The 20,036-nt window shown below is 52.3% G+C and overlaps 5 protein-coding genes across 5 annotated transcripts; 2 read left to right on the top strand and 3 right to left on the bottom strand.

The window, feature by feature from the left end:
• Positions 1-352: 352 nt before the first annotated feature.
• Positions 353-2,675, bottom strand: ASPACDRAFT_74094 (2-isopropylmalate synthase). Its single transcript, XM_020204118.1, has 3 exons — positions 2,621-2,675; positions 944-2,521; positions 353-857 (listed from the first exon to the last, which is right to left on the bottom strand). The coding sequence occupies exons 1-3, from the start codon at positions 2,621-2,623 to the stop codon at positions 702-704; spliced, it is 1,737 nt and encodes a 578-aa protein (XP_020060798.1). The 5' UTR covers positions 2,624-2,675; the 3' UTR covers positions 353-701.
• Positions 2,676-3,634: 959 nt separating this feature from the next.
• drs1 (putative ATP-dependent RNA helicase DRS1) lies at positions 3,635-6,419 on the bottom strand. The gene is made up of 2 exons (XM_020195345.1): positions 4,501-6,419; positions 3,635-4,445 (listed from the first exon to the last, which is right to left on the bottom strand). The coding sequence occupies exons 1-2, from the start codon at positions 6,259-6,261 to the stop codon at positions 3,750-3,752; spliced, it is 2,457 nt and encodes an 818-aa protein (XP_020060797.1). The 5' UTR covers positions 6,262-6,419; the 3' UTR covers positions 3,635-3,749.
• A 177-nt stretch (positions 6,420-6,596) lies between these two features.
• ASPACDRAFT_109036 (GNAT family N-acetyltransferase) lies at positions 6,597-9,040 on the bottom strand. The gene is made up of 3 exons (XM_020195344.1): positions 7,118-9,040; positions 6,930-7,055; positions 6,597-6,875 (listed from the first exon to the last, which is right to left on the bottom strand). Exons 1-2 carry the CDS (start codon positions 8,758-8,760, stop codon positions 7,001-7,003), a joined length of 1,698 nt encoding a protein of 565 aa, XP_020060796.1. The 5' UTR covers positions 8,761-9,040; the 3' UTR covers positions 6,597-6,875; positions 6,930-7,000.
• Positions 9,041-10,324: 1,284 nt separating this feature from the next.
• Positions 10,325-11,624, top strand: ASPACDRAFT_109030 (ADP-ribosylation factor-like protein 2). Its single transcript, XM_020195343.1, has 6 exons — positions 10,325-10,599; positions 10,667-10,777; positions 10,852-10,868; positions 10,928-11,073; positions 11,150-11,230; positions 11,318-11,624. The coding sequence occupies exons 1-6, from the start codon at positions 10,541-10,543 to the stop codon at positions 11,447-11,449; spliced, it is 546 nt and encodes a 181-aa protein (XP_020060795.1). The 5' UTR covers positions 10,325-10,540; the 3' UTR covers positions 11,450-11,624.
• Positions 11,625-13,359: 1,735 nt separating this feature from the next.
• On the top strand, positions 13,360-19,482 carry ASPACDRAFT_10177 (putative gelsolin repeat protein; the record flags this gene model as incomplete). The annotated part of the gene is made up of 6 exons (XM_020195294.1): positions 13,360-13,522; positions 13,627-15,368; positions 15,573-16,350; positions 16,447-16,857; positions 17,617-19,183; positions 19,242-19,482. Coding segments are annotated over 6 exons (4,902 nt in total), but the record flags the coding sequence as incomplete, so codon positions are not given.
• Between the last annotated feature and the right edge of the window lie 554 nt (positions 19,483-20,036).

The raw sequence follows: 20,036 nt of genomic DNA, 5'->3' as shown, positions 1-20,036 counted from the left end.
TTATAGCATTGATAGGCAGCCACCACATCCTCCTATATTAGCTTCGAAAGAATCCTTCATTATCCTGTTGACCATGAGCATCTTACCTCCTGTTGCTGAGCAGAGCCTTGGCTGTAGCCCATAGAAGATCGGAGATCCGTAGACATTCACACCATCCAAGCCTCTCTAATTCGATCCGCCCTTCCGGTCCCCAAACTTTTGACAGTGATTAGTTGGATTGGTCTTTCACAGGTTGTACAAGGCCAATAGATCTTCAACCTAGTTCGAAGCCGCCAGTTATTCAACCAGACAGCGTGTTTACACTTGGGATGTTTGCATCGTACTCTGAAAAGGTTCGAAACGTATATTGGCAAGATAGTATCATGCGAATCTGCTTTACAATACTAGCCCCCGAAATTCTCCACCCAGCACTTTTAGTGGCAACACACGCACATGCTTTCTCTGTCTCTTTCTCCTTCCCCCCCTTCTCTCAGCTCCTCACGGAGAACATTACAAAATTCCTCAAACCATTTCATTCACATTCGTGTAATATAGAAAAAAGGGAAAAAAAGAAAAAAGAAAAAAAGAGAAGAGAATATTCCTCTCAGGACCCGCCCCTAGACATTATAAAACAAGAAAGATGCTCCCAAGACCGAAAAACGTTTTGTGATGTTTGAAAATAGACAAGCAAGACTTGTTCTCTGTTGACGAGAGACAGCCAATCACTGGCTCTCGGCTTGCTTGGTGAGGCTGGCCAAATCGACTTTGGGCTTGGAGCTGCCGGCGAGGGTTTCCAGGGCTTCGAGGTCCTCGTCTGTAAGAGTGTTGGAACGGATAGGGCGGAATGGGGCGGGAGAGCCGGCGCGGCTAGTGAGGAACTGTTTTTTTGCGATTCATGATTAGTAACCTAAGTTTTCGATTGGAGAAGGGGCAGGGGAGGGAGAGGGTAGACGGAAGGACTTACAGAGCTGGCGGCGCTGAGGAGAGCAATCAAACTGGCTTGGACAACATCCTGGTGAATGCCAACACCCCAGACGGTCTCCTTGCTGCCGGCGGCAGTACATTGGATGTAGGTGGCAGCCTTTACGTCGCGACCCAGACCAATGGCATGTTCCTTGTAGTCGACAACATCGAGGTCGATGCCCAGGGTGGCCAGCGCGTTGGCCAGCGAGGAGATGGCACCGGGGCCAACACCGGTGATGCCGTGCTGAACGCTGTCGATCTCGATGATACCCGTGAAGCGACGCTTGAGGTTCTTGGTGTTAAGAGCTTTGCCGGGCTCTGGAGGCGCGGGGGAGGTCGACCGGTCCGTCGTGATGTTGTAGTCGATCAGCGTGAAGCGCGGGTTGGACTTGAGGTGGTAGGCTTCCTCGAACAGAGCCACCACTTCGCTGGGCAGTAGCTCGCGGCTGACATCTTCGGTCTTGCGCTGCACGATCTTGCTAAACTCCACCTGCAGAGCGCGCGGGAGATCCAGCTCCAGGCTGCGCAGGATGACCCAAGCGGCACCACCTTTGCCGCTCTGCGAGTTGACACGGATAACGGCCTCGTAGGTCCGGCCGATGTCCTGCGGGTCCAGGGGCAAGTAGGGGATCTCCCATTTCGTGTCGTCGTTGGCGCCCGCCTCCTCGCGAAGTTTGAACCCCTTCTTGATCGCATCCTGGTGACTGCCGCTGAAAGCGCACACCACCAGCTGCCCACCGTAGGGCCATCTCTCGTTCACGGGAATCTTGTTGCTCTCCTCGACGACCTTGATGACCGAGTTGATATCGGAGAAGTCGACCTTGGGCGAGACACCTTGCGTATACAGGTTGAGGGCCAGAGTGACCAGGTCAACGTTTCCAGTGCGCTCACCGTTACCGAACAGGGTACCCTCGACACGCTGTGCGCCAGCCATCTGGGCCAACTCGGCGGCGGCGACGGCGCAACCGCGGTCGTTGTGGGGGTGAACGGAGACAACGTACTTCTCGCGCTCAGAGACGTTGCGGCAGAAGAACTCGACCTGGTCGGCGAAGACATTGGGGGTCGACATCTCAACCGTGGCGGGCAGGTTGAAAATGATAGGGTCCTTCTCCGTGGGCTCCCAGGCGGCCTTGACGGCCTCGCATACCTGTGCGGCGAACTCGGGCTCGGTATCCGAGAAAGTCTCCGGCGAGAACTCGAAGTGCCATTCTGTACCAGCCATCTCAGGGTCATCCTTGGTGATCGACCGCGCATACTTGGTGCAGCGGACGGCCATCTCCAAGCTCTTCTCCTTGTCCATATTGAAGACGATACGCCGGAAACACGGACTTGTAGCCAGGTAGATGTGCAGGATCGCCTTCTTGGCTCCCTTGAGGGAATCTACCGTGCGCCGGATCAGGTCCTCGCGACACGGGGACAGGACTTGCAGCCATACATCATCGGGAACCAGGCCAGGAGTTTCGACCAGGCGACGGGTAAAGTCGAAGTCAGTTTGGGAGGCAGAGGGGAATGAGACTTCGATTTCCTTGTAACCGATGTCGCGGAGCATCTTGAAGAAGCGGAGTTTTTGTTCCCCATCCTGTCATGGAGGACACATGTTAGTCTGCTCGGGTGGCAATCGATTGTACCCCAGAGAGGAACCAGTCTACTGAAAGCGAAGGGAGGGGTAAAGTCATACCATGGGGTCGGGCAAGCTCTGGTTACCATCTCTCAAATCCGTGGCCAGCCAGCGGGGAGGGTTATCGATGACCTTGTTGGGCCATTGGCGGTCAGGAAGGTGGATCGGCTGAAACCGCTTGTATTTCTTCGAGGGATCTTTGAGCCTGGGACGGAAATTGATCAACCACATGCTCTGACGTCTGACAGAGCACTAAATATGAAGGAGGAACGGCAATGGGAGCTTACATGGGCATGGTGGGCGAGAGAGCGAGCGGAGGGGGAAGGGGGGATCCGCAGCGGGGAAGAGGGAGGAAAGACGGTGGGGAGGGGAATTGAGGATGAGACAAAGCTGGGGTTGATTGGAGTAGAGGAAAAGAGGATTTGGGGAATGGAGGAATAGCCACGTGAAGAGGAAGTAGACAGAGCGGGTTGGGTGGTTGTTTGAAAGAGAGAGTGTAAGAAGAAAGAAATAGGAAGGGCGAGAGTACTAGGTAGTTAGTTATAAGAAAGCGGCGACGGAGTGAGTCAAGTTGGAATTTCTTTGGATGACGCTCCATCATTGATTTTTTTTACTGTACGGCGCCGACAGCGGATGGCGGGGCGAGGTCTGATAGGATAACCGCCATCTCCCTCGACAGACATCATCCAACAACAACATCCACTGCAGACATCATGGATGCAAGCTGCACGTGCCGATGAAACTCACCCTGCGCATTGACGACCTTGTGTCTACTATTCTTCCTCATGTACACTACCCCTGGACCGTCAGTCCTTCTTCAATCACAGTGCAGTGATTAGCAACCCCCCGACCGGGAAAGCAAAGCTGTGAGTCTCCCGCTCCGGTAAGTCTGGGCTGGGGGAGGGGGAACCGGCACGCCGATGACCGGAGGCGGTCAACTCTCCCTTCCTCCTCATCAGATTCCACCCCCGCGGATAGCCGACGCTGCCCGTTGATATACTCGGTTTGGAAAATGAGTCTCCTCTGAAGTGCGATACAGTCAGTCAGGAGTAAGGTCGGAGGAAGAAGAAAATAGCCAGGAATCATTGGCACACATCTAGTAGTTGGCGATGGAGAGAGAAAAGAGAAAAAGGTATATACACTAAGTACACTCAACAGGCTTCAATCGTCATCATCATCATCACCACCCTCATTTTTTCCCCTTCTTGCCCTTCTTCTCAGTCGGGACTCTCCCATTCTTTTGCGACTCTCGCATGCTCTTGCCCTTCTTCCAGCCGGCATTGCCCTCCAAGCGCTGTCTGGAGTCATCCAATTTCTTCTTGTCCTTGTTGCTCAGCTTCACCTTCTCCTTCTTCGACTGACCGGGTCCGTTCAATGCCTCTGCGCCCAGCTTGCGAGATGCGCGCTTGTCTTTCTCGGTTTCGAACCACGTCCGCTTGGGCCGGGACTTGATCTCGGCCTCGTGCTTGATCAGATTCTCTCCCTTGGTTACCTGCATCTCAGCTTGTGCCAGCTGCTTTTCCACTTTCTCCTCTTCCAGAACTTCCTCAATCTCATCGGCTAATCCTTCGGCCTTCGCCGCCCATGAATCCGCAACCGCAGGGTCAATCACTCGACTGGCGATCTTGGCACCTTGCGCCTTGCCGGCCTTGACGGCGGCCTTCACCACCTTGCGGTCTGGCTCGGCCGCAATCGTGCAGGCCCGACCCGAGCGACCGGCACGCGCGGTACGACCGACACGGTGAAGATAGATCTCGTGACTTTGCGGAGCTTCGTAGTTGATGACCGTTTCCACTCCCTTGATATCCAGACCACGAGACGCCAGGTCGGTGGCCAGGAGGAAGGCAGCCTTGCCGTCACGGAAGCTCTCCACGCTTTTGATACGCTGCAGAACGGCGGTTAGCTCGTGCTCATAAGTCGTAGGATAAATTCGGACATACCTGTTCTTGGCTCATGCTACCGTGAAGCTCGGCAGCCTTCAACCCAAGCAGACTGAAAACAATGCGGACGCGGTGGGCCTCTTTCTTTTGGCGGAAGAAGACGATCACTCGTCCGGTGTAGATTTCCTTGCACAGATACAGCAGGTAACCCAAGCGCTTGTCTTCCCGACCAGGGCGGAGACGCACGAATTCCTGGGTCAGCGTCAAGGCCGTGTTCTTCTTCGAATCGACCATCAGGCGCACGGGACGGTTCAGACCGACGCGGATAAGCTTGTCGACGGTGTCGGTCATCGTAGCGGAGAAGAGCATGGTTTGGCGGGACTTGGGGATAGTGGTCAAGATCTCGTTCAGTTCATCAGCGAAACCGTCCTCGAGCATGCGGTCGGCTTCATCGAGCACCAAAATCTCGAGTGTATCAACCGTGAAACTAGGCGAGTTGCGCATATGATCGATGAAACGACCCGGGGTGGCAATAATCACGTCGGGCCGCTTCTTGAGAATGTTCTCCTGCTCACGCAGGCTGAAACCACCAACCAACTGACAAAAGGTGATATCGGTGTAAGTGGCCAGCTTGGTGGCCACATTATAACACTGGACTGCCAACTCGCGAGTGGGCATCAGAATCGCGACACGGCTGGTAGGGACCTTGCGCGGACGGAAGAGCAGACGTTCGAGAATGGGAACGACGAAGGCAGCCGTCTTACCGGAACCAGTAACGGCACTGCCAACGATATCCTTTCCGAGAAGCGCAACGGGGATGGTCTTCTGCTGGATGGGGGTCGGGTTGGAGAAGTTGACCGCAGCCAGACCACGAAGGATAGGTCGCGACAGGTTGAAATCCTGGAAGGATCGTTTCGCGTTGACAGCAGAGGTCTCAGTCTTCTCCTCGGGGGCGAAGAATGCCTTGCGTTTGGCTGCTTCTTCAGCGTCAACTTCGCTCTCCGCATCAGATTCCTCGTCAGCGCCCACATCGTCAGGGTGCGCGACAGGAGTAGCGACGGAGTCGTCGTCGGAAGCAGCTTCCTCATCTTCGTCCTCATCCTCATCATCCTCGTTAGCCTCTTCGTCGTCCTCCTCGACCTCCTCTTCTGAGTCCTCGTCCGCATTTTCATTTCCACTCTCATCCTCACCATCAGCGCCCATGCCGAAGCCATCCTCCGCCATGAGCTCATCATCGCCGAAATCAACGGACATGCCCCCATCCGACTCATCTCCACTATCATCCTCCTCAGCCACCTGCTGCCTCTTCTGCTTTTTCTTCGCCGCAGCCTCTTTCTTTGCCTGCCGCCTCTCAATGATCTCATCAATGTCAACCGCCTTCTTGTCGCCCTTTCTGCCCGTCTCCTCGTCAGGCACATTCTGCGCCCACCCATCGAACTCGGTCACCTCATTCGCAACCCCTCCCACATCGAATTCGAAGTCAGGGTTCAGGGCCCCATCATCCTCAGCGGCATCGGCCTCCTCATCTTCGCTGTCCTCTTCGCCGTCCTCCTCTTCCGGCTCCAGTTGCGCAGCCTGCTTCGAGCCTTTCTTCGACGACTTGTTGGCCTGCTTCTTGTTCTCCTGCTGTTGCTGCTGCTTCACCTTCTTGTTCTTGGTATCGGCCGGCTCCTCCCTCTTGCGCTTTTTCGTCGCAGCGTCGGTCCTCTTCGAGCCAAATTCGTCGTTATCACCTTCCTCGTCAAGCTGATTGGGCGTGTCGTTCTCGTCGTCGGACAACGTCATGACGAAGTCGTCATCCACCTTCCGTTTGGGAGCCATCTTTTCTTCGGGTTATTATTCAGAAGCGTTGAAAGGTTCCTTGTGGTTCCAAATTGTCCGATTCCAATCTTATTGGTAAGATTAGTGAAGAAATCCGCGTAGGAGGATGTAATGATCGGAAAAGAGTGAAATCTCAAGCCCCCAACTTTTTTTTGTTTCTCACCAGTCAAATCGGCCAGGAACCAGTGGAATGCGGGAATGGAAAAAAAGTTGAAACTTCCGAGGCGGTGAGACGTCCAATACCGGCAGAAAGTGTTTCCGCTTTTCTGGGGTGTTAGTGATTGGGTCTGTTCGGCTGTCTGCTTCCTACCACAGTATACAATTCTTTGGTTATTGGTTACAGAGGCTGGTGGGCATACAATTGACTCTGATCTAAGCTTCTCTACGGAACCTCGGAGCCTGCGATGATAGAGGTAGGCTCTGGATCGCAATATTTTCAATTTCCCACATATTAGCATCCATTCTGTGTTTTGTCTGAGATTTTTGCTTCTGACCGCGTACTGTGGCAACAACAAATTGATCCAGCCTTCTAGTCCAGGAAGGAGCTGGTAATACCATCAAAGGACAAGGGGAGCATCAGCCTGGGGGGCAAGTCATATGGCAAGTGATAAAGAGTATGGGTCTGTTGATTAGATATGAAAAGACAAAAGAGACTGACACCTCACAAGCGGAGCCAGTCCACGAGAGAGGTTTGTTGGTCGGCGAAATATGGCGACTCGCAATGTCGACAATGATCATTTCAGCCCAGATTGCGAACCAAATAGATCACATCAAGACTGGTTTGTACCCCTTGGGTCAGTAACACTATCATATCAGATTGACGCTGTATGGTACTCACTGGCTATCGAACTTCAAGCGTGTCCCACGCAGGTGGCCTTGCTCGGTGAAATCCCACTTCCGCTGGAGCCAGGTGCGGATGTACTGGTAACAATCACGCTCCGACCAAGGGAAACTGCATGTCACGATGACTCGAGCCATGTCACGCAGACCGCCCGGACGGTAGGCCTTGTCGTCCTCCTGCGAGCAGCGGAAATGGTATCCACGTTTGGGTACGTACCTGTCGTCCAATACCGAGAGCATTTTGTCCATCAGGCAGGTTCCGACCCCGTGCTGTTGCTCCCTTGGCATCATATAGAACTCGAGCTTGACCGCGAACTGGCCTGTAGTCCACGGTCCGTCATGGTCGATGGCAAGCGCAAATCCCAGGATCTTGCTGGGGGTATCTGCATCCTCGCCCGGCGTAGGACGTTCCACGGCCACGATGAATGGCAGTCGGTATTTCTTGATATCTGCAATGCGGTTCCGGACGATTTCCTCATTTATGACCCCGATATCTATGCTCATTGGGGAATTTTCGGAAAACCAGCTAAAAATGCGCGCGAGCTGCTCAACATCGCTGTCTTCGACTGGACGCAGGTACAAATCTTGTCTCGTCTCTCCGGGCTTCGGGTAACGCTTGTAGAACTCGACGTCGGCTAGCCAGCGCTCATGAGCTAGACGTGCTTCCACTTCCCTATCTTCTTTGATCCGGGCCAGCCTATTGTCAACATATCCCTGGCTAGTCTCATGTTGATGCAGACGTCCTTCTTCGTCGGTGGGGTCAGGCCAAGTCCAATCATACGACCAGTTTGGTTTGTACATCTCGTGTGTACCGTCTGGCAAAGCCTGCCCGGTGAAAAATGCGTCGCGATTGACATCTACCACGCGAGATGAGTCAAGCGCTCTCTGTAGCCAAGACTCAAAGGAGCGCCGCCACTGCGACTGGTCGGCGTCTACTCGAGGGGCATAATCCCAGCGCGCAAGCAACAACTGGGAGTCATCAAAAGACACCGGAACTACCTTGTCACGCTTGGAGTTCTTCTCCTTCAATGCTTTCTGCTCCTCGCTGGGCTCTGATGTCAAAATAATTTTGCCTTCAACCAGTCTAGGGTAGGTCGACTCGGACTCTCTGTATGGGGGGAACTGCGCCGCAAACTGAGCTTTGAAAACCGGATCGTCCCTAGTGATGCCGGAGCGCCAAGCATTCTCTCCTGTCTCCTCTTCTTCCACGAGTAAAGCGGGATCAACTGGGGGTGGCGCTAGAGGTCTGAGATCCGCCTCAATTCTACCGGCACCGCGGCGTTGCATGAGAAACTTGTACCGAGCGGATTCAGGGTCTGTTCCTGGTCCATTCCTCCACTCGGCAAGCAACTCGGGGCTAGCTACCTGCTCGTGATCGTCGATGCGATCTAGGTTTAGATGTGCCTTTAGGACAATTTCATCTTGCAGGCGTTTGAGCTCGGCTCTCACATCGGATGGTGCGCGTGGAGGCGCTCCATATTCGGAAGTCTCGGGTGTCATTCTATCAGGCTCACTATTCTTTTGGTCGCCGTCCCACCAGGAGCTGGCTTGTGGTGCATCGGATGGACTTCTGAATGCACGTTTGCCTTTTGTCATAGAAGGAGGTGTGGTGCGACTGCCCCTTATCGGCTTTTTTTCCTTATTCTTCTGACTGGCCATTCTGCTTTGGATGACTTTGTTTCTTAGTCTCTGTGGGAAGGGCGCAATGTTAGCCTGCTTGCTATATGAATTATAAGCCAGAAGGACTCGATGGGTTGGACATTTACCTAGGTGCGCGAAAGCCTTCTGTTCAGTATTCTAGTCAATGAGTCACTGTGGATGGCTATGAGAGATAATGGCTCTTGTGTTTGAAGTCATGAGAGGTGAGTGACGCGACTAATGAAGGCAAGAAACTTTACTTCTAAAAGTCAAGGGTCTGTGGTTTCTGCGATCACTGCTAGGAATAGTTCTATCTTGTTCCCATTTTAACTCATGTCAATATAGAAACGAGATACAGATGATGAAGACGAATGCTTACTTTGAAATTCTGAAAAGACAGAACCTTGGTTCAGAAGACAAGAGACGCTAGGTCTTCTAAAACGTTCTTGCAGGATAAGACCATGGACAAGGAAAGACTTTGTTTGAATAAAAGGGTGTATCACTCTATCTCCTATTGAATAATGGAAATATCCAAAGATAATGCGTGTCACTCTTCAGGTATAGAAAAGAAAGGATAGATGGTAAACTTGGAAGATCTCTTACAAGTTTCTAAAAAAACGAAGAAGAGGACGGAAAGAGTCGACGGTTGATCTGTCAGTCTGTGTGGTTTGCAGACTAACATGGTAAGATAGTCTTGTTGCAGAGACTCTCTCCTCCTTTCTGCCTTTCAGTCTCTCTCTGATCATGGCATGCAAGATAAGTTGTTCTAAAGTTATCTCATGCAAATTTTAGTGTGGGCTAGGTGTCACTGGTGAATTCTAGCTGGGAGTCACGTGTTACAACGCTCTACTCACTCGTAGGAGAAAACTCAGTCTGCAGTATCAGAAGCGGGGACTGGTCCATGGTAGAAAAGAGAAATATAAGGTGTTCGTCTTGATCTGGAGTGGGCTTTGCCCAGAAATCGAACTTGCTGCTCTGTTGAACCTCCTGCTCTGGGGGTAATGTGAATAGTCTCATCACCGGCTCGGCAAACATATTCGAATCGGATAATGATCAATTGATTCCCTTCTTGCCAGGCTGCATTTTCATCACCTTGCTTTTGTGTTGCAGGATCTTGCAACAAATTACCATGACATTGGTCCGTTGGTCTGTCTCGGTTCCCTGAGTACGGGCCTCCATCGCATACTTATAACTGAATACGAGATCCTTGGTGCTATAACTATGCGAGTAGTAGCTCAAATATTCAGCTATGGGAAGCGCATATTCAAGTCCGCTGTCGGGGCAATTGTGAACTTCTACACAGCGTATCTCGGAGTCTAGGGTGGGTAAATGCGAAGCTCGGCACAGAAAAACAGCCCTGAACTAATAGTATAAAATCAGGATGAGAATATGATACGGCATTTATCTTCTTTGAAAGCTCTGCAAGGGCCATTGCCCTTGTAGGAGGTTATGCATTGGGAATCTTTTATTTTGACTCTAGAAACGTAACGATATAGATCGCCGGTCACGTGCAGCTTTACATCGGTTAGAGCAATAGCTCATAGGTATTGATCTGACATATCTAAAACTTATTGATGGTTGTTATCGAGTTCCTGAGGTTGGTTAGAGGGAACTAGAATATTGGTTTGGGTGGTGCAGGTGTACTGCCGATGCATTATTATGTACCAAGTATGGCAGAGTTGTGTGCTCGCCTACTATCTTATACAACAACTTCGTCCAACCCGTGCATACAACCTCCAACATCCCTCAAAATCCATAGGAAGACACGCCAAACCACCGATCAAGCAGACAACCCGCCAAGATGTTGTCTATTCTACGCAAAGCCCGGCTGAAGGACAAGGAGATGCGGATTCTCATGCTGTAGGCTGTCGAACACTCCCACAATAATAATCTATGCAATGCTAACGCGCAAAAACCACCACCCCAGCGGTCTCGACAACGCCGGCAAGACGACCATCGTCAAACAAGTCATGAAAGAAGATGTCACCACCGTCAGTCCAACGTTGGGCTTCATCATCAAGACCATCGAATTCCAAGGGTAAATCTCGTTCATTTTTACACAGCTCACCAGCAAAGAGTACCCGATAGCTGACACCCCGAGGGGGAGAAAAGATACCGTCTCAACATTTGTGAGGCTTCAGCCGCTCCGTCCTACCTTTTTCCCGCCAACTAACCTAAGGTACTCCAGGGGACGTCGGAGGCCAGAAAACGCTTCGTTCTTATTGGAAGAATTATTTTGAAAAGACCGATACCCTAGTCTGGGTTGTTGATGCGACCGACCGCCTTCGCGTGGAGGATTGTCGAACCGAACTGGCGGGTTTGCTTTTGGAAGAGGTACCCTTTTTTTCGTTTTTGGTTTCCCCGCGGCCTTCTTCTGAGGCGGCATAGGCTGATTGATTTTCGCATACAGCGGTTGATGGGGGCGAGTCTGTTAGTTTTTCTCAATAAAACTGATGTTGATGGGTGTATGACTGAGGAAGAGGTTCGTGAGGTGAGTATTTTCTCCTACCCAACTTCATTGCTCTTTCCCGACCGATTTACGTTCGGGGTCCCTTCTCTGACTGAGAACGCAATACAGCGATTGAGCTTGGACTCTATCAAGACACACAAATGGACGATATTGCCGTGCAGTGCAATGACAGGAAGAAATCTACACGAGGGGTTGGACTGGGTGGTGCAAGATGCCAAGGATCGACTTTTCTTATACTAGGTTAGCTAGCTAGATTGCCTAATTGCACTCCGCCGATGATTGCGATAGGAAAATGCCCTCGATCTTTAATTCCAGATAATACCGTGAGTACTACCGCTTCGATTAGCCTACCGAGATTACAGCAAACCAGTGTGATCCCTTATTTACGCGCCGGCTCTATCCAAAAAGGCACGAGATGAGGCTCACCAACCGTAATCTCCGGCTGGCAGCCTAATATATTTTTCTGACCCTCCCACGCGGCAGCGAGGCCCGACCACGGTTGGGCTTATTGGTTGATTGTGAAAGCCCCTCTCGCTCTGGACATCACTGACCCTGCAGGGATAAGAGGATTTTCAATTCGAAATGACATGCAGCCCTAGCTTCTATGTACAACGGGATGGAGCATTAGCGAGGACATCCTAGACAAGGGTTTGACTTTTGTGTGTGCGTAAATTGCGGCTCCCTTGCTCGGGGCTGATTCAGTGTGGCCTTGTCGGCAGTTTCGGATGGACGATCAAACACTCGTCGGCTCTGTCAGGGTCCACGGTCTTGAATGGACCTTTATCGAACAAGGTAAAGGGCCAGGTTTTGCTGGAAATAGCAGAGCGGGAACCAGTGGTGGTTGACCGTGTGTACTTAATTAGTGTATCTTACGTCAATGGATGATGGGCCAGTAGCGGTTTGGTTTGCCCGGCAGACTTTCGCTTGGGGAGAGCCGCCGCTGCAGCTGCAGCCTTGGAATGCCGGCCGCGTCAGTGACAGAAAATCCTTGAACCATCGCAGATTTATCCGTGGATCTGGGTTTCGGGGATCCCCATCCGGACTACTGACGACACAGGGAGAAGCAAGACCGGAATCGAGATTCAGGGATAATGGCTGTCCCAAGGTTTACTGGACCTTCTTCTCTCGTCGCAACTACTTAGCAAGTACGTACTGTACTGTACGTATGTCCTCCGTACAATAATCGGATTGCAGACTTCTTGAGTGAACGGAGGGTGCGCTTTGAGGGTGGGTGTGCTCCACCGCGAAGACCCGAACTCGGGAACAAGTAAACAATCTTCCGTGTCGAGAAAGATCAAAACACCAAACGTGTTGACTTTGGAAGAACAAGAAATTGATTAAAGGCTTGAGAAAGTCCCCTGAACGACAAAGTATCATTAGCATAATGGTTTGTTCCCTTGGGAATGGGAACACTGTGATTATAATAAGTACTGATGTGCATGCATGCTGTCTCTCATGCGCCTCACCAGCTAAAACAGTTGTGGGGCAACGGCAGCTGATGGGCGTCGGGCTTCCTTCTCTGATGATGATGCTGCTGATGCTGTTGATGATGATGTTGTTGTTGTTAATGGGATGGGCTTCCCAGCTGTTGTTTGGGTCCACCAAGTCGAGTGATAAGGCAGGCGTCTAACGGACAAATCTCACCAGTACTCATTTCCAGGTGAGGAATTAGTAGCGGAGAGACCCAAGTGGGTAGATGGATGAGGAGTGAGTGAAGTGAGTATTAACGTTAGTAGAGTACTCCGTAGTTCATTCCTCGTCGGATGCGAATCGACCTTCGCCTCAGGGCGGCGAGCCGCGAGCCACGGGGGTTTCTTTTCCCTTGATTCCCTCCTCCCTCATCCACCTCTTTCTCTCCTTCTCTTCGACCCTCACAGACTCACGAGTCACGACCACAATTAATTGCCCATTGAATATTCCAGCCCCCCTCCTCTTCCCCGCCCCCCTTGTTCTTCTTTTACCGCACGATCTTTCCCCTCCTGATCGCCTCGCACGAAAAACCCCACCGTCCTTAGCTCGTTGCCCGGTATTAGTTCAGTTTGAAAGAAACCTCTCTTTTTAGCGGACAATTTGACCCTCTGCCCACTTTTTCTTCTCTCAAGCTACCTTCCTTCTGATCTTGGCCGGTCATATCTGGCATTTAGCGAGCCATGGCTTCTACAACAGACATCGACAGCTCGGAAGATGTCAATGACTTTCTTCTGCGCATTCGGGAACTAGGAGAGAAGCGCGATAAGGAGGATGAGGAACGCACGAAAAAGTTGGAGGAGGAGATTCTGCAGGGACGCAAAGAGAGACAGGCCCGAAGAGCTGGTAAGTAATCTCTTTCCTTGATAATTATGTTTATTCCCCCTCTTCATTGTTCTCCATTCGCCGCCGGCAAATCTGAACACTGATTGTGCATGGTCCTCACACAGAGCGGGCGCGATCGATTTCTCCCACAAAAGATTCCCCCATTCTTGATGCGGCTCGGTTGAGCATATCCTCGACTCTCAGCCACCGTGCGATCGAACCTCCCGAACAATTTGGACCATCTCTCCATACCCCGAGTCGGGACTCGGACAGCAGACCCGAATCCATCGGGGATGACACATCAACCACGGACGGCGGCCGGAGAGGATCCACAATGACCGGAGCCGATGGCGAGATACCATCTAAACCCTTCTCACCTTTACGGAGTAGAACGGGGACTCTGTCCTGGCAGCAAAGGCCAACATCCCGTGATAGCAACAGACAATTTTTTTCATCATCTCCTTCCAGGTGGCGAGCCTTGTCCACAGCTTCGACGGATGAGCAGAATGTGAATCGGAACTCATTCGCAGCCTCACCCACATTCAAGGATGTTTCGTGGGCGCGCCAGACAGAAGGAAGCGTTTCCCCAACCCGCAGCAAACATGTGGAGGACGAGAGACCACGGACACCGGTTTCCGAAGCCAATTTCAAGCACCAAGAAGCCGAAAAGGAATCCACCCCAGAACCTAGAAAGGACACTGATCACATAGAGAGCGTTGAGGGACGATCTCGATCGCCATCAAGAGCCAGTTCGACCTTTGCAGAAAGTAGTTTGGGCCACCGATACTCAAGCGTCTCTTCTGTCTCTACCGCGACAGGACTCGGCTCTCCGCTGCCTCTGTTAAGCGCGCAGAAGCTGGAGCCCCGTAAGCCCGAAGAGGTCTTAGAGGATCAGATGTCTCTTCCTCCTTCTCCAAGGCGACTTTCTCCGGAACGGTCGACGTCACCGACAAAGGGTCTCGGCGGGTTTGTGCAGAGCGCCATGATGAAGCGATCCGATAGTGTGTCGAAAAGATGGAGTGCCCAGCTTCCATCGGGTCTAAGCCGGCCAAGTTCGGTTGCCAGCAGCCGTAACAGCTTCGTCGGGAATGAGACCTTTTCAAACTCGCCATCATATCGATTGAGCCGCGAAGTTCCAAGTCTTTCATCTCAGCGGCCGACTTCCAGCCATCGGCCTACATCGAGTCACCGGCCTGGTTCGAGCCATAGCGAGGCAACTATCATAGACCCTGCCAGAGACGGTGGACGACCGGCAACCCCGCCAATTCCCATTCCCGAGAAACACGAGAGCAATGCACTGAGTGACGAGGGGGCCGCTAGGCCCCCTCTCAGCCTTCACACGCGGTCGGCTAGCTCTGTTGAAAAGGGCCCAGACTCAAGTTCTTTGCCTTCTTCAAGTCCAGTAGTTTCCAGGACCATGGATCCTAGGAGATGGAGTCCTACCAAAGCCAGCTGGTTGGAAAGTGCCTTGAATCGCCCTCCTGACTCGCCGAAGCACAAGAGGCAACAGTCCTTTCAACAACCGTCATGGGTTAGGGAGAGGCAGTTGCGGAGCAGTGTTGATCTGGGACGGACTTCCAGCTTTAAGGAAGTTACGCCCGTGGGGCTCATGCGAACGGCTGCTCCGGGCACTCACTCCAAATCATCAAGCGTGTCTGGGATTCCAAACCTCTTCGCTGGACCTGATACGGGCAAGGCCAAACCAGATGATTTCACCACCAATCTGTCCTCTACTTTGAAAGAGCCCGGCCTTGATTTCATTCCTCATGGGAACATTCCAGAGGCCGAGCCAAAAGACAGCGAGCCGGCTGAACCTAAACATGACCATGCAACATTCGAACCGCCTGATGATTTCCCCGCTAATGATGTCGCAACTCCTCCTGATGAGCTGAAGGACAGCGTAGTCGAAAGTCAACTCAAGGACGGGCCGTTATTTTTGCCCAATGACAGCCAGCCGGCTCACAGCCCCGAAGACAATGGTCAAGCAGCACCTCTGGAGGAGAGTGTGGAAGTCCCGCCCCTCACCACTGCAGATACAGAAACAGAAGGCGCAGGAGACAGTACTATGAAGCATGCATTGAGATTGTCGAATCGAAGCCCGATTACCAAGACCGTAATCGACATGCCTCTTCCATCTCCAACTCGCGACCCGCTTTTGAACAGGCCCAAGCCACAACCAGCTGTGATCGATTTCCGAGCCAACCTCCGACGCCGCGAAATTGTCAAAGATGAAGCGCCTAAAGAGGAGCCAGAATTCAAGAACGTTTTCGGAAAGCTAAAGAGGGCGGGGGCATCGACCTATGTACCCCCCGATGATTTGAAAGAGAATATCCTAAAAGGCAAGGCGGCGCTCAGTACGACGAACGGTCCTCAGAAATCGCCAAAGATTGACGACTTGAAAGAAAGCATACTCAAACAGAAGGAAGCAATCAAAGTTAATGGGGGCTCAACTAGGCGAAACACTGCCGGAGAAATGGACGCTCCCATGAAATTCGTCCCAGAAGCGATTGCAAAGAGGAACAACTTGACCAAGTCTATCAGTTCTAGAAGCAATCTATCCACCACTGACGCGCCATCTCCACGCTCGCCACTTTCGCCGCTATCACCTTATGAGCCGCCTATGTCTCTAGAACCCCAGGCTCTGAACCTTTCTCCTATTCGGCCGGATACCAATTTTAGCAACGAAGTGACTCACGATCTTGAAGACACCGTCGGACTATCTGAGACCTCGAAGGCTAGCTTTGACGTACATCAACTTGGAACAGAGAGCGAAGCAGCTGAAAAGGAGGTCAATTACAACAAAGTGGAATCTCCCCTGCACGTCGAAGCGGATCTGCCGACTCCAGAAGGTCAAGAGGAGGCTCAGGGCCATAGAGACGTCTTCTCGGCTCGTTCATCAGTTCATTCATCGGTGCGTTCCTCGGTGCATTCCGTGCAATCCTCAGTACGGTCGTCGGTGCGTTCTCTGTCTCCGGTGGAACTGGACCAGACTCCACATGCGCCTGCTGCGGCTGAGAGTACCGCTGCTAAAAGTAAACTTGCAGGCCGAATCAATCCTGCCTTAGCAGGACTTCTGTCTCGCGGGCCGCCAACCACTGGCAGCGGCCCTGCCACGGGCCTCTCCATCACCAGCAGCCTCTCAACGGGAAGCTCAGAACAGCAGGAGCCACAAACCCCGGCCCCCCTCACGCACATGACGAAAGGCCGGGCAAGAGGTCCAAAAAGGCGTCTGCCCATTGGGACGCCATTTGAATCTAACGAATTTGCCGTAGCGACAGAGGTTGCGGGGGAACACCCTAAAGAAGGGGTTGCAAATGAACAAGATATCGAGGAGAGACTCGCAGACGAGAGAATCAGTGAGAAGAGAAGACTAGAAGCAGAGAAGCTCGCGGCGGAGAAACTTTATGAAGACAAGCTTGCAGAGGAGCAGAAGCTCGCGGAAAAGCAGGCAAGGCTCGCGGAGGAGCAGAGACTTGCTGAGGAGCAGAGACTTGCTGAGGAGCAGAGACTCGCGGAGGAGCAAGCTAGGCTCGCGGAAGAGCAAGCTAGGCTCGCAGAGGAAGAGGAGCAAGCTAGGCTTGCGGAGAAAGAGGCAAAACTCGCGGAGAAGCAGAGACTTGCTGAGGAGCAGAGACTTGCTGAGGAGCAGAGACTCGCGGAGGAGCAGAGACTCGCGGAGGAGCAGAGACTCGCAGAGGAGCAGAGACTCGCGGAGGAGCAAGCTAGGCTCGCGGAAGAGCAAGCTAGGCTCGCAGAGGAAGAGGAGCAAGCTAGGCTTGCGGAGAAAGAGGCAAAACTCGCGGAGGAGCAGAGACTCGCAGAGGAGCGGAGACTCGCAGAGGTGCAAGCTAGGCTCGCAGAGGAAGAGGAGCAAGCTAGGCTTGCGGAGGAAAAGAAGCAAGCTAAGCTTGCGGAAGAGGAGCAAGCTAGGCTCGCAGAGGAAGAGGAGCAAGCTAGGCTTGCGGAGGAAAAGAAGCAAGCTAAGCTTGCAGAAGAGGAGCAAGCTAGGCTCGCAGAGGAAGAGGAGCAAGCTAGGCTTGCGGAGGAAGAGGAGCAAGCTAGGCTTGCGGAGGAACGTCGGTCGCCGTTTCCGGTTTTTGAAAGCCCCATACTAGGCGCTTCACATGTTGAACAATCCGTGGGCGTCTCTAGTGGTTGGCCACTTCCTGACACGGAGGCCGATTCCCATACCTTTGTGTCCCAAGGCGCAGGAGCAACCCAGCCTGTTTCGCCATTATCTATTGAGCCTATAAATATCAAAAGAGTCACGCCGCAATTGGTCGATCAACAATCCCTGTCGTCGCCCAATGACCGGAGCACCGAGCCTCCAACACCACCAATCCAGGATTCTCCTCGCTCCGAAGATAGCAAGAGTACTGGTCTTGTCGCCAGCTTGCGAAGCTCTCTCCTCGGGAAACCCCCTTTGCCTCCGAAAACCGCACCGTTGCCATCCACCCCTACGAGGAACGTCCCGACTCACTTTTCGTCACCTTCCCCTTCGCCCTTGAGAACCAGTTTTAAGGAGAACCTGGGCTCAACATCACCCGCACCGTACCAAAAGCCCGCATCCTACTTTGCTGCTGTAGGGATCAAAGGTGCTTCTTCTCGAGACAAAGCCCTACCTTCACCCCCGGTTCCTCCCAAGGGTTCTCGAGCCTCCGTCGATCGATTCTCCTCGCCACGATCATCAGCTTCGCTTGTCCCTTTGGCTGACGAATCATGGGAAGCAATTTCCACTTTCTTCAGGCCCGTACCTAAATCAAGTGATCGCGTGGATGTCGATGCTCAGGTGCTGTTGGGAAAAGGCGGCGACGAAACGAAAATCAGAACCCTCAAACGCCAAATATGGGAGATCACAGGTGATGGAAAGAAGCAAGATCTTCCCGTCAATCAAGAGTATATTCTGTACGAGGGAAGCATGTACTTGTGCGTGCATATGTTTGAGGCAGACGGTAATGTGCGTTCTGAGATCCACCTCTGGTGTGGTGATGACGTTCCCGATGCGGCTGTCGACGATGCCCAGCCCTTCTCTCGACGAATGGCGAAGGAAAATGGATGCAAGCTCGAAATTATCAAGCAAGGCAAGGAGCCAGCGCGGTTCATTCAGGCTCTAGGTGGCATTCTCATCACGCGTCGTGGTTCTAGCTCACGATCCAGTTCCTCTGCTATTTTCATGCTATGTGGACGGAAGCACCTAGGACAGATGGTGTTCGATGAAGTGAACTTCTCGCCTAGTAGCCTTTGCTCCGGCTATCCTTTCGTGATTTCCGCTATGTTCGGCAAGTTGTTTCTCTGGAAAGGACTCGGCAGCTCGGCAGAAGAAATTGGTGCCGCTCGCTTGATTGGGATGGATCTTGGCCTCACGGGTGAATTTGAGGAAGTAGGCGAAGGAGAAGAGCCAGATAGCTTCTTTGAAGTCTTCCCGCAGTACGAAAGGACAGCAAATGAGAAGGGCGCCAATGACTGGCGACTGAAGCCCAAGCTTGACCGGTATCGCACGCGACTGCTTCGTGTGGACCATGAGCTTGGTCAGCAGCGGGCTGGATTCTGGATGCGTCGAGCCGGTTCACCCTCCCCAATCACTCGTCCAAACGATACCGTGCAAGAGGTGGATCCATTTTGTCAGAAGGACATCAATGCCAAAGGAATTTACGTCCTTGACACCTACTTTGAGATTTATGTGTAAGTTGCCTCCGGGATCCGAACGACTCGAGGTCGCACGCTAAATATATGTTGACAGGATTGTGGGTGAACAAGCCTCAGCCCGCGCAGCTGAATTCGCTTCAGCGGTCTATTTTGCGCATGAATACAGCATCCTAGCGGCCTCTTTCCAGGATCGACCATTCATCCCGAAGACCTTCGTCTCCCTCGGCGGAGTTCCCGAGAGCTGTAGCAGTGTATTTCGCAAGTGGAACACGAGCTCGTGGCAAAGTATTCCGCAAGTGCTGCCTTTGAACGCGGCAATCGAGGCGATTCGCAACCCCTGAATTCTGACCACCATTACTTCTTCCGATATTTTCAAGAGCATCATACTCTGATTTGTCTTCGGTATCCCTCTTTCTTTCGTTTTGTCTGTCGTTGATTATAGCGTCTTTGCATTTAGATCGTGCATATACGGGTCCGCACCGGAATGGTTCCTGGCAACAAGTTTTGAAGGGGAAGTGATGGAGGTGTGAACATAGAAAGTCTGGACAGTGGAGTGAAAAGGCGACCTTTTTTTACGGCAAGTGTGTATGTGTCAGTGTACAGTATTAGGTTCAAGTTTTCAAACCAGCTTGGCATTATCAGAGGACTGCGTGCTTACTGTACTTGTACTGGTTGATGAGAGAGGATCATGAGGCTTGCTTGGATGCATCTATGGTAATCCTATTCACCTAAGAGAGGGGTGTAGATCGAACATATTCAATTCCAGAGAATGCGGAAGAACGGCAATCAAACGACAGAAGATGATTGGTAAGTTAGTTGTTTTAGTTACTTACCTTCAAAGATAAAGATAAGAAAGTTGTGATGGGCAATCGACCCACCGCGGCTCGTC

This window comes from Aspergillus aculeatus, assembly GCF_001890905.1.
Source record: "Aspergillus aculeatus ATCC 16872 unplaced genomic scaffold ASPACscaffold_1, whole genome shotgun sequence".
Taxonomy (NCBI): Eukaryota; Fungi; Ascomycota; class Eurotiomycetes; order Eurotiales; family Aspergillaceae; genus Aspergillus; species Aspergillus aculeatus.
This window is presented reverse-complemented; position numbering and strand designations above follow the sequence as displayed.

Coding starts and splice junctions, on each gene's coding strand:
- ASPACDRAFT_74094 (XM_020204118.1), bottom strand. Junction 858..943: donor TCCTCAGCGCCGCCAGCTCT/GTAAGTCCTTCC, acceptor GCAAAAAAACAG/TTCCTCACTAGCCGCGCCGG.
- ASPACDRAFT_109036 (XM_020195344.1), bottom strand. CDS start 8,760: ATGGCCAGTCAGAAGAATAAGGAAAAAAAGCCGATAAGGGGCAGTCGC. Junction 7,056..7,117: donor GGCCACCTGCGTGGGACACG/CTTGAAGTTCGA, acceptor AGTGTTACTGAC/CCAAGGGGTACAAACCAGTC.
- drs1 (XM_020195345.1), bottom strand. CDS start 6,261: ATGGCTCCCAAACGGAAGGTGGATGACGACTTCGTCATGACGTTGTCC. Junction 4,446..4,500: donor GTAGCATGAGCCAAGAACAG/GTATGTCCGAAT, acceptor GCCGTTCTGCAG/CGTATCAAAAGCGTGGAGAG.
- ASPACDRAFT_109030 (XM_020195343.1), top strand. CDS start 10,541: ATGTTGTCTATTCTACGCAAAGCCCGGCTGAAGGACAAGGAGATGCGG. Junction 10,600..10,666: donor GAGATGCGGATTCTCATGCT/GTAGGCTGTCGA, acceptor CCACCACCCCAG/CGGTCTCGACAACGCCGGCA. Junction 11,074..11,149: donor CGGGTTTGCTTTTGGAAGAG/GTACCCTTTTTT, acceptor TTTCGCATACAG/CGGTTGATGGGGGCGAGTCT.